The sequence below is a fragment of the Sminthopsis crassicaudata genome, chromosome 1 (genome assembly GCF_048593235.1).
Source record: "Sminthopsis crassicaudata isolate SCR6 chromosome 1, ASM4859323v1, whole genome shotgun sequence".
NCBI classification, from domain to species: domain Eukaryota; kingdom Metazoa; phylum Chordata; class Mammalia; order Dasyuromorphia; family Dasyuridae; genus Sminthopsis; species Sminthopsis crassicaudata.
In genome coordinates, this window is record NC_133617.1 from 371985993 (window position 1) to 371998733 (window position 12741).

The 12741-nt window shown below is 35.7% G+C and overlaps 1 protein-coding gene across 2 annotated transcripts in view; it reads right to left on the reverse strand.

Moving 5' to 3' along the window:
• Window positions 1-12741, reverse strand: part of DYM (dymeclin) — a 540520-nt gene that overhangs the window by 72890 nt on the left and 454889 nt on the right. For both annotated transcript variants that reach the window (XM_074279349.1, XM_074279350.1), the window contains one exon: window positions 3652-3765. In XM_074279349.1, the coding sequence (XP_074135450.1) occupies window positions 3652-3765 (114 nt within the window). The remainder of the gene's footprint in view (window positions 1-3651; window positions 3766-12741) is intronic.

Below are 12741 nucleotides of genomic sequence, written 5' to 3' on the forward strand. Positions count from 1 at the left end.
TTTGAATTAGAGCACACTTTGGTTCATATATTATATGTTGGAAGCTGTGTTAGCGGGAGAGACTGAGAGAAGACTAGGCAGGCAGGAGAGTTCAGAGAAGAGAACCCAGGAAGGAGAGTTTCTCTCCCAGTTCTACATCTCACTTTTCAACCTCCTTACCCATAGTCCTGTTCTCAGCATGGGAGATGCCTTCTCCATTTCTCTGGCCCACTTGGATTTTTGAGTTGCTGGCAAGGACTACCATTTCATGAACTATCCAGGCCATATAAACTCACTTCTCTCCCAGCTCTGCTGCTGATTCCCACTCTCTCCTGAGCAGCCTTGTACCACATGGGTACCCTCTCCCTCCATTCCAGTTCCCCTTTATATGTTGCTTTCTTCCAACAAAATATGAACTCCTTGAGGATAGAGATTATTGTTTTTGCTTGTATTTGTATTATCATTTCTTAATATAATGCCTAGTATATAGTGAATACTTAATAAATGTTACATCTATCTGTCTAGAAGAAAGGGATGGCTAATATTAAAGTGAGGTCAATAAAGATGATGAATGTTAAAGGTCACTGGATTAAATTAAAATTAAATTAATTAATCAAAAGATCATAGATAATATAGGGGAGAATAGTTTTTTTTGGTTAAATGGTGAGATAACCAACCAACCAAATTGGAAGTGAAAGAAGCGAGGAATGGAGACAAAGAATACTGTTTTTCCTGATGATGTCCTGAAAAAAAAGGAGAGAATATAGGATGATCTCTAGGAGGATTGTTAGGGTAAAGTAAGCACTTTTAAAGGATGAGGGAGATTTTACTATGATTGAAGATGGCATGAAAGAAGCCAGTAGATGGGAAGACACAAAGGATGAATGTGAGAATGAACTGAAGAAGACAAGCAGGGAATGGGACCAAAGGGCACAAGCAGATGGGAACAAAAGAAAAAAGGATAGGGAATAGTCAAGAGGTTCTGAGATAAAGAATAGGGGAAAAGAAGTTCAAATCGTTTCCTATAAGGTGTGGTAACAGAAAGAAAAGCAATAGCATGGGAGCCTGGGACAGGGAAGAGAAAAATCTGGAAGAGTCACTGGGAGGAAGTGTGAGAAGTGCAGAAGTACTGCTCTGGATCAGCGAGAGCCCAGGCAGCATGGCAGTCTGCCTTCTTCCAGGGGCATGCAACAGCATTTAAGAATGGACATGATGAAGGTCATCTGGGGTAGCAGCATGACAAGCTGTGAGCAATGCCAGGACAAGAAGGCAAGGCAACTCATGGAGAGAATTGTTCAAGAATGCAGAAAAAGTAAAGGGAAAGCAGAATGTGGGTAATGACCTGAAGGAACACTGAGGAATAAAGGAACTAGAGACCATGGTGTTGTCATTAATTCCCTTGAAATTCTTGACCTTTTGTTCTTCCAGATGAATTTCGTTATTACTTTTTTTTTTTTTTTTTTTTTTTTTTTTTTTTTTTAGCTCTATCAAGTAATTTCTTGGCAGTTTGATTGATATGGCACTGAATAAGTAGATTAATTTAGGCAGAATTGTCATTTTTATTATATTAGCATGTTGTTTAGATCTAACTTTATTTGTGTGAAAAGCATTTTGTAATTGTGTTAATATAGTTCCTGGCTTTGTCTTGGCAGACTTGAGACCATGGCAGTGTTAAAGAATAGGTTTAAGAATGAAGACTAGGAAGAGATGGAAGGATAGGAAGTTATGATTATATGAAGAATTTCAGAGTTATTGAACATGGAAACAAATATTTATGATGATGGTGAGATTAAAGGTATGACCAGTCTTGCTAAGGTGGAGTCAAAGTATAGGACATGGAAGTGAAAGAATCTGATAAACTTGGAGGACAGGATGACTGAAGGGTCATCAACATTTACCATACTGATGTTTTCAGTCTCTTTTGCTGGTTCATCATTAATATCTTGCTACCTAACCGTAGGTATTTGTCAAGGTTCTGTATTAGATCCTCTTCTTTTAATTCTACACATGTTCTCTCTTGGTGACTGCATTAGCTCTAAGCAAGTAACTCTCAGATGTATAATATAATTCAGTCTCACCCCTGAGCTTCTGTCTGGTGTTACTGACTGCCACCAGATATTTCAAATTATATATGGAAGATAACTCAAATTCAAAAGGTCTAAAATTGAACTCAATCTTTCCTTCCAAATCTACCAAATCTCTAAACTTCCCAAAGATGCCACCCATTCTTTCAGTCTCTCAGATTTATAACTAGGATATTATTCCTACCCTTTCTTACTCAAGCACCATAAAATGGACATCTGTCATGGAATCTTCACAGGTTAGGCCCTTACTATCACTAGTCTACAATACTGTAATAGCCTCTTGATTTTGTCCTTCAAGTCTTTCATTGCTCCAATCCATCCAATCAGTTATCCACATGATTTACCTTTGGCAAGGATCTGACCATGTCTCTGCCCTACTCAACAAAATCTTTGGCTACTTATTCCTTTTGGGTTAAAATAAAAACTCCTATTTGGCTTTTAGAATCCTTCATAACCTGGCTTCAGCCTGTTTTTCCAGCCTCTTTATACATTTCTCCTTTTCCTGTCTCTATGGTCTAACTAAACTGGCCCCACTCTGTTCTTCATATATGGCCTTCCATTCCCTGCCTCCATTGTCTTCATATTTGTATGCTGGTTTTCTTGATGTTCTTTACACTCTTGCAATATTTCAACTCTATACTATGAATTTTCATTGATTGTCACCTATATCTGGAATTCTCTTCCTTCTCAGCTCTTTAACCCTTTTTGTCTTATTGCAAGATCAAATTCCACCTTCTGGAAAAGGTTCTCTCTCCTTCTCTCACTGTTTTTCCTCTTAGAGAACTTTCTATTTGCACTTTCTTGTATGAACATAATTTTATGCATGCTGTGGTGGACTGTGAGCTGCCTGAAGGCAGGGAATAGTTTTTGCCTTTCTTTGTATCCCAGTGCTGAGCACAGTGCTTGGTCCATAGTAACAGACCTTAATAAAGGCTTGTTGACTGACAGACTAACTGCTCAAACACAAATATTTGCATAAATGTATCTGAACGAAGTTCTAATAGACTTTTTTTCTTTGAAAGCTTTTACCCTATTGTGGTATATGAAGGTTATGGAATATTATTGTTCTGTAAGAAATGATCAGCAGGAGGAATACAGAGAGGCTTGGAGAGACTTACATCAACTGATGCTGAGTGAAATGAACAGAACCAGAAGATCTCTGTACACTTCAATGTTGTATGAAGATGTATTCTGATGGAAGTGGATATCTTCAACATAAAGAAGATCCAACTCACTTCCAGTTGATCAATGATGGACACAAATAACTACACCCAGAGAAGGAACACTGGGAAGTGAATGTAAACTGTTAGAACTACTGTCTATCTACCCAGGTTACTTATACCTTCAGAATCTAATACTTAATGTGCAACAAGAAAATGGTATTTACACACATATATTGTATCTAGGTTATATTGTAACACATGTAAAATATATGGGATTGCCTGTCATCAAGGGGAAGGAGTAGAGGGAGGGAGGGGGTAATTTGGAAAAATGAATACAATGAATAAAAAAAATTACTCATGCATATATAATGTCAAAAAATTTACAAATGAAATTTAAAAAAAAAAAAAAAAAAGAAAGCTCTTACCCTCAGCCTGTCTTTGGGCAGTGCAACAGCTCCTTGCTTGATGATTTCCAGGACTCTTTCCACTGACAGCTCAGCTCCAGCCTGTTGTAGTCGTGAGCTAAAGAAGGTGATCACCTGGAATAGAAACCAACATGGTTTAAACAAGTTGATATAGAAAACACCACTTCAGCAAATATAACTCTACCTCTAAAGGAAAGTGATCTTTGCCTCATAATCCTGAAAGTATAGTTCTTTGGCTACAGGGCTAATGACTGAACTATGGGTTTTCAGATTATTCCAATAATCAATCTATCAATCAACATTTATTAAGGTCTTACATCTCTGGTGCCAGCTCTCCTTTATATCTTCATTTGTTTGGTCTTCCCCATTTCATTTTCCCCAGAAGGTAGGTAATAAACAAATGGGTTAATTTAGTGGTTCAACAGTAATTCCAAGAAAAGAAGCATAAGCTACAATTATGTTTTCAGAACTGTCTCTGAATTTTATTTTTTTATCTCCATCATTCACTCACATACCTATTAGAGTTAATTGAAAATTTTGGCAGTCTACATCCAGTATGAAGCAAAACCATACCAGAATTTGCTAACATAGTAGCATCCTATAAGCAACAACTCTTTCCTGATATTTTTTTTTACCTAACACAAATCATTTTTAAACAAAAGTCTTTTAAAACAACAACTTAAATGTCATAATTACATCATGGATGTAAAATTTTATTCAGGGGGAAATCTTAAAGACTTAGATGTACTATTTTATTAGGAAACACTAGATTCTAATGAGTAAAAAAGTTTATTTTTTAAAAAGTAGTAGCAATTTAATTTTTCATATAAACCCATGCAAATTGATACGCACAATTTCATGCATGTTTTCTTTTTAAACTTAAAAGGTTATTCTATTTTGAATATTAACTTTTCACCAGTAATTTTTCCCCAACGCCCATTCTAATAGAACAAGTGAACTGCATCCCATAAACTCTGTAGAAGTGCTTTTGTTCTGGAAAACCAAGAGACCCAGCTGGAGCCAGGGACCATTAACATAATTATGTCTCACAACTCCACTGCAGTTAGTGAAAACAAAAGCAGCTGATGGCTCGATTACTTTTGATTCTACTAAGTCATTCTTTTATCTTAAGCAATTTGCTAGCACCAGCTCCTCAGCAACGTGGGAGAGAAGTTTGTTTTGTCTACACAGTGATGGTCTTTCGATGTGGGCCAGTCATTACTGCTTTCCCCCATTTACCATAGCTCCTTTGGGTATGATATTGGTCTAGGATCATGTCCATAGTGTGTAGGACTGGCTATGTCTTGCCAGAAGTGGTTGACAAATTGTATATGGTATAACTGAAAAGAGAAGCATAATATAGATGAAAGATAATGTAATAATAAAAACTATCAAAATGTTGTCTATGATATCTAGGATTTCTTAAGATCTCTTTAAAGCAAAATTTTAATGATTAGTGTTATAATTTTATTTTGCATTTAATTTTTGGATAGTTTGGATATTTTAGAGGAGAACACACATATGGCACAGTTAAAACTAACCATTGCTTTTAAATGAAGTGATAAGTTTCTTGGGGGAAAAACATAACACCTCTGCTCAAAACTACTTGATTTGAATACAGAGATTGAAAAGTGGACAATACGAATACCAAAACAATGTTAAAAGTGAAATTTTATATTTTAAAGGTTTCTCTCTGTTTGAAGCTCATACATGCAATTTCTACATTTTTAAATTTAAACATTAAATTACACTTAAATGTAACAATAGTCTTAAGATACTCTTCAAACATCTTTTATGTATATTTTTTAAAAGTTAAAATTATCATCATTCATTTAACTGACATGAACTACACAGTCAAATGGATTGTAATGAACATTTTCTTGCTGAACAAAGTTTAAGGTAAAGCTCTTTAGATTTTTTTAGCTTAGTCAAAACATTTCAAATGGAGTAAAACTGTGAGGTCAGGATATACGTATCTAGCAAGCTCATTCATTCAAGGACTTCAGCCTATTTTTGCCAACCAAATCAGATATTGTAGACAACAGTAATTTTAGTGATTATAACAATACTGCTCTAGCTATTATCATTTGCCATAGCAACCCAACAAAACTGTTCAAGGAGGTCACCCCTTCCCTCTAATCTCCCCCACCTCAATAATTGCCAAGAATAGAAAAAATTTAAAGTAAAATGAAAATGAATGCTTTGTTAGTATAACTCAAAGCCCACATTTCAAAGGAACATACTTTTCCACAGTGGGTGTTTTACAACCTTCCTCTGCCTACCATATTTCAGAGCAGACCTTGGCTGCAACTCATGAAACCTAAGTACAGTACATTACCTTCAATTATCCTTTTGGCTTTGAACAGTAATTGTTCAATGTCATGTTCTGATTAGTCAGCTAGACCTTTCGAGTAATGTCAAAGTCACGTTTAACCCCCTGTCAAGAAACCTGTGGATGATGTTCACCAGATCACAGATTTACAGAAATGTGAAGCTTTGTGCTTTTCTGGGGAATGAGTATATATAAGGGAGGTTAGAACATGCCAGGCAAGCCCTCCCTCCTGGCTGGTAAAAGGTTATTTTCTCAATAGAGGGTTGGATATTTAAACAATGGTAGTGGAGTTTGGAAAAAAATGAAATGTTTGTGAGAGTTGTATCACTATTCTTTTCTTTCATAAGTTCTCAAATTTCATTGAACAGAAGTTTTGAGCACCAAGTCAGTTGTAGCCACTGTTCTAGTATGAAGAATTCCAGAGGTAGTTAGCATATAATTTTTATATATGTATTCCAAAGGTAGTTGGCATAAAGTGTGTATATGTGTGTGTGTGTGTGTGTGTGTGTGTGTGTGTGTGTATATGTATCCGATTGGGGGGAGAGAGAAGAGAACACAATGTGGGGAGAAGAATGGGACACAGAACTCTGCATCAAAACAAAAATGATGAAACACAAAGTAACATACAAACAGGTAACAGATGAGCACACTGATACACACCTTTTCATACTGAGACATGAAAGAGCTAGTGTTGAAAGAAATGAGCTTAATAATAAAGGTGATTTAATCTTACCATGGTACAACTGGGATTCTATTCAGAGGAAACTCATGAAAAGATGACACATAAAAACAGAATAATTCTGGTACTTAATGGCTCAATATACTAAAGAATGCCAGGCACAAATGCCTTATTTTCAAAAAATGCTAAAATATGTGAAAAATTTCTGTTGTTTAGAGTGCTCAAAAGATCAATGCATTTCAATGTTCCATTCTGAACAGGCATCCTTTAGTTTAATTTCATCCACTTGCCTAAATTAAAGTTTTATCTACTAGCTTAAATTAAACTACTAGGTTACTTTATATTCTACTTATTATCTTTACCTGAGGCCAGGACTTAGAGAATGTCTATTTTGATCATGGCATAAATGAGAACTTTATATAGGGTACAGAAGAAATAGTCCCTGTCCCTTATAGATAGAAAAATCAAAAGCACTGATTCCACATAAGGTTACCTTAAGAACTAATTTGGGAGAAGATAAGATTTTAATAGGATTAAGACCACTTTATTTTTTTGGTAGCAGGAATGGAAAATGACTTAATTTCTCATGGATTAATTATAAAATTCAGAATTAGTGTCATGGATTGAATGATGGGATTTGGAGTCAGAGGACCTGAGTTCAAAACCCATGTGAGTTTGTGTTAAATCATCTTACTTCTCTGGGCCTAGTTGCCTCATTTGAAAGATCAGGTCTGTAAGATCCTTTCTGGAACTGGAGTGATAATCCTAGAGTGGCTAACTTCATTTGGAACCTTATAACTATTTCGGGTATTAAGGACAATATACAATATGAGTATTGCTTCTACTAGCATATTCATCTATCCAAAATCATTTATTACTCAAATAATGAACAAATATTTATTAAATGATTATGTGTGCTAGGCACTGGAAGGCAAAAGACAAAAAAAAAAAAAAAAAAAAAAAACCCACAAAAAAACCCCCAGTACTTATTTCTTACATTCTCTATGGCAAGAAACATATATAAACATATAAATATATACAAAGTAAATAAGTAACTACAAAATAATTTTGTAGAAGAAAGCTTTGGCCACTGGAAGTGAGTGCCAAGATGTAAAAGATAGATACTACTGCCTTACATTTGGACAATGGGTTTTTTAGAAGAGTTTCAAAGTGCTTTTTCAGCTGATGTTATCTAGGGTACATCCAGGCTTGCGCTAGGAGTCATAAGAGCTAGGTCCAAATCCTCGTTGGGGCACTCTCTGTTTGACTATGGAACAGTCACTTATCTGCTGATCCTCAGAGTCTTTATCTGTAAAGGGCATAATACTGCCTGGACACCCTTCCTCACAAGGCTGATATAAGTAAAGTGTTTTGTAAATTATGAAGTGCTATATAAATAAGGTACGTAAAGAACCATTGAAGTATGATTGTTGAGGGCAGGTGATGGTGTCTCCATCTTTGAAGAAGACTAAGAACCATATTAAGTGATTTATTGGTCTCAAAGTTGGTGGGCAGTGGGGTTACCTCTAGACTCCTTCTTAATGCTCTTCTTAATACTTCTTGTCACCTCAGCAACCCCTCTAAACTGCGTAGTAACTATAGCCTATGGAAAAATATATTGGGTAAAGTGGTGATGGAATAAAGTGGAAAGCACTGGGCCTGGAGTCATGAAGACCGGAGTTGAAGTTCATACTTTGGACAACTACTACCTCTGTAACTCTGGACAATCTGCTTAGCCTTTCTGAACCATAGTTCCATCATCTGTAAAATAGAGAAAATACTTTTCTCAAAGAATTGTAAGGATTAAATGATATAATGTATTAGTAATATGCTTGGAAAACTTTGAAGCACTATACAACTATCCATTGTGATTATTATTATTATTATTATTTTAATTTCATTTTTAATCATCAGGAAATGGTAGTGCCCAGTGAATACAAATTGAAATTATCCCCTTTGCAAATGACAAAGACATCAAAAACAGTATAAGTCTGCACTGTTATAAAAACAGCCATAACTTGGAAAATAAAATTTAGATTAAAGGATATTTCTCAGGCTTATCTTTCTTGTCAAATTTAGAGGTAGAATGTAAATTTTAACTTAAAATATGGCTTTTTTCCTCTGAACTATCATAACCTTTTTACATGTAGTAAAGCTAAACATGTCAAATTCTATCTGATATGGTATATAAACTTCTTGGAAATAGGGTCTGGACCTGTGATTTCACTGGCATAGGAAACTTTCATATTAAAAAGCTCACTTTAAAATTACACAATCCTTAAAAAGGATAAACATTTTAAAAATGTTTTCCTTGAAGTATGGGATGCATTTTGAAACCACAAGATTCTTCAAATGGAGGAATAGACAATTATTCCTTCAAAGTGTCTGTAATTTGTAGGTTAACAATTAACTAGTGTACTATCTGTTGTTGGGATTTAGTATTTATTATTTTATAAGGCAGACTGACTTTTAAAAGGATAAGTCAGAAAAATTCAGCAAAATAAACTTTCTTAATTTTACTATTTATCTAATAGTTTATATAACATATGCCATCCTTAGAAGTTGTAAACCTCTCCATCTTTAAAAATATTACATATGTAGGCTTTCATATAATTCATATTGCACTGTCTGCCCATTATTTTCAGTTAATAAGGTTTCCTTGCAGTATTCTTTGCCTCCATTTCTCTTCAGCCCTGCTGCAGAATTCAGTTAGGTACTGAAATAATCTACCAAATTTTTCATCTGAGATAGATAAAATGGAGATAAACATTTTCTATTATCAACATATTAGTCACAATCTAATATTTATTGAATAGCAATTCTGTGTAATGTGCTGTACAGGATAAGACCTGGTTCTTATTCCATAAGCTTTATTGGTGATAAGCTGCAAGTCCTAACCATTCTATGGAAATGGCACTGCTACAGGCTGGATACCAAGAATGACAAAAGAGTCAAGGTTAGTAAGAAAATAAATGCAGATATTTTATGTCTGACTCTTTTAAGAGAAGTTAAATGTACTTCAAGGCTAGAGTAAGTATTACTGAATGCCTTAACTAGTAATGTCAACTCTCAACTTCCAATTGGCTAAAAATGATGGAAGACATTTGTCCTCTTCCACTACCCATTCTTTTCAAGGTTAGGTCTGTGAAAGAAGAAAATAGCCAGGGTAAACATAAGCAAACATTTCAGGGATGTTTTGAGGCAGAAGAAAATAAGGAAAATAAAGGATGAGAAAGAAAAAAAAGTGCTTGGAAAATGTTAAAGAAAAATAAATATTATCAGGAATTTTAGTGAATTGGATGTCACGAATGCTTGCTTATCTATTTTAGGCATTCAGAAATGATTGCTGAATTTTAAAAGAACTTTAGGCAGTTGGTTTATCACTTTTTGATAGCAACATCTAAAAAATATGCAAGAACTTATTGACAAGGATAACAACAACCAAAAATTAGGCAGAAGAGATGAAGACAATGAAGAACTTTTCTCAATTGTCTTAAGCAAGAGAAAGTTGGATATATGGAGATATAAGTGAAAGATATGGGTAGAACTGACAGAAAAAAATATCTAAGCCTGAAGTATAAGAAAATAAGATGATAAATTAAGAAAATGGAACTTTCAAAAGTCTTGAAGGAAGGAAGAAATCCAAAAGAAAGAACAGTTTTGACTAGTAGGAGCACAGGGGAAAAAAATCCTTTTCCCCTCCTCACAACGGTAATCTTCAGGGCAGACCAAGTAAAGAAGCTTTTTTATATGACTATTTAAGACACCTGGAAATATCAAGAACATGAAAATAGAGACTCGGAACATTATAGATTCCCCTTCTGGTATTGTTAAGCTGGCATTATGGTCTAAGATAGAAAAAGATATGTAAAATACTTTGCAAGTTTTATAATGCTCTATAAATGTTATCTGTTGTTATGATGACTATTTCATAAGAGATCTGGAAGAACTAATCATCACATATAACAAGGATAGAGATGCATGAATTAAAGCTATAGAGAGAAAAGTTTTTAGATTTGTTTTTAGCAGCAACTCAGCTATTGGCATATAAATGTGAGAACCTATTCAATGAATTTCTTTTGGATTTAATTGTAAGGGCCCTTTAAATGGGCGGACACAGTGCATCGGGATTGAGGCCCAGAAGTACTTTCTGTGGATATTAGGACTGCCCTTGGGCGGGATCCTGGCCATATTGAGATAGTTTTGTAATGGGTGACTCTCTCGCTGATTGGCTGTGTGTGTGACCTCACAGGCCCTATATAAGCCCACTGCAGGCAGCAACCGCCCTCTTTAACCTCCTGCTGTTCACCCTGGCTCCCCAGCTGGGTGGCCAAGCCAAGATGGATAGCCGAAAGAGGTAAGGGTTTTGGTAGTGAACACATGGGTCTTCTGACCAGGTGTTCACTCGGGAACCAACAAGTCAGGGCATCAGCTAGGGCATTATGTGAGTAGGTATAATAAAGGCTTTTAAGATTACACGTGGCTGTTCTTGAGTGCGCTACCGGTTATTAAGCTATAGATTCAAGAGATTGTGGCCAGAGACCTTAGAAGGCCTCAGAGGAGGCGAGCCGGGTAGAGCTCACACTGCAAAGGACAGTGGTCAAAGGTACTCTGGTGGGTCTAGGACAGACTAGTAATTGTAACTGCCAGGAGAGCACGTTACAAATGGCGCCCAACGTGGTGGACGCATCAGGAATTATCAGGTTTTGAAAATATTTAATATTCAGAATTAAGATTCTGAAAGATCCGGTAGAAACGCCACTTAAGAGGGAAGACAGAGAAGCAATATGGACCCAGGTAAATCTGGGATCAGACTCAAGGACACAGCTGAACATAATGCTTATTATATAAAGAGGTTAAAGAGCCAGATGGAAGATCTTTTAACAAAGATCACCACTGAAGAACAGCAGGAAGCTTGTAATCAAGCTCCACAAAGGCTATCCCCACACCCAGTAAATAGAGCTAGGAGAGGGAGCAACCTAGAGCTAATGTGTTTGTATGACAGTATAGAGTATAAAATGCCACAGCAAGAGTTGCTGGAATTGCAGGTTAAACTACAGATTGAGCTAGAGAAAGAAGAAAAAGCTAGGTTACTACAGATAGAACAGGAAGAGTTCAAACCAGTGGCAGAAACTAAGGAAGGAAATAAACGAATCACATGGACTTCAGTTGTAGAAATTCTTCTTAGCGTTTTGTTGGTTTACCTTGTGCATTGTTGTTTTAAGGAATTTATTGATTACTCTTTCATTGAGAAGAAGTTTAGTTCTTTTTATGTGCAAAGCTCAGGTTGGATTTTAAATCAGCCTTTGGGGAATTTTCCAAATCCTCTTCCCTCTGCCTCACCTTTTTGGGCCAAGGGAGAAGGGGGAGGAGGAAAAGGAAGGGCGATAATACCATCAGCACTGCCCATTAATCCATTTAAAACTCCTGTGTCTTCATTTCAAAGGACAGGAGTAGGCTTTATGCCCCAAGGCAAAAAGGAATTGTGGGGTATTGAGTATAGTCAGAAAAGTTTTAAAAATACAGTTCAGTTAATTTTTAAGAAACCTTACAGGGACAAGATCTTGCAGTTAGAGAGAGTGGAGTTTTATACTTGTAAAACTGCTAGGATCGTCTTTGGAGAGTTGGAACTCCTCTTTTCTTACCTCGTGGATTTTCCACTTCCACAGGTGAGCTTGATTTCCCAACCCCCTACGGGTACTTATAAAACAGTGTTTATGTTTAGAATGGGTTGGAAAATTGTTGTTTTAATCACTAGAATAAATAGACAGTGTGTGATCTTTGACCCAGGAGGAAAAGTAATATCAGATTAATTGATTCACACTCCTGGAGTACAATTCGGTATCAGAAACTCAAACTTTGATTTTTAGGCAAAAGAATTCAGGGATATAGCCGAGTGTTTCCCCAAGATCTCTTCTAAACAAGAGAAGGGAATTTTGGGATATGTGATTGCTTACAATTTTTAAATTTTGATTTTACATTTTTAAACATTTTTGATTTTACATCTTCAAAGTATTTTGATTTTACATTTTAAAGTTATTTTGGTTTTATATTTTTAATCTATTTTGGTTTTACATTT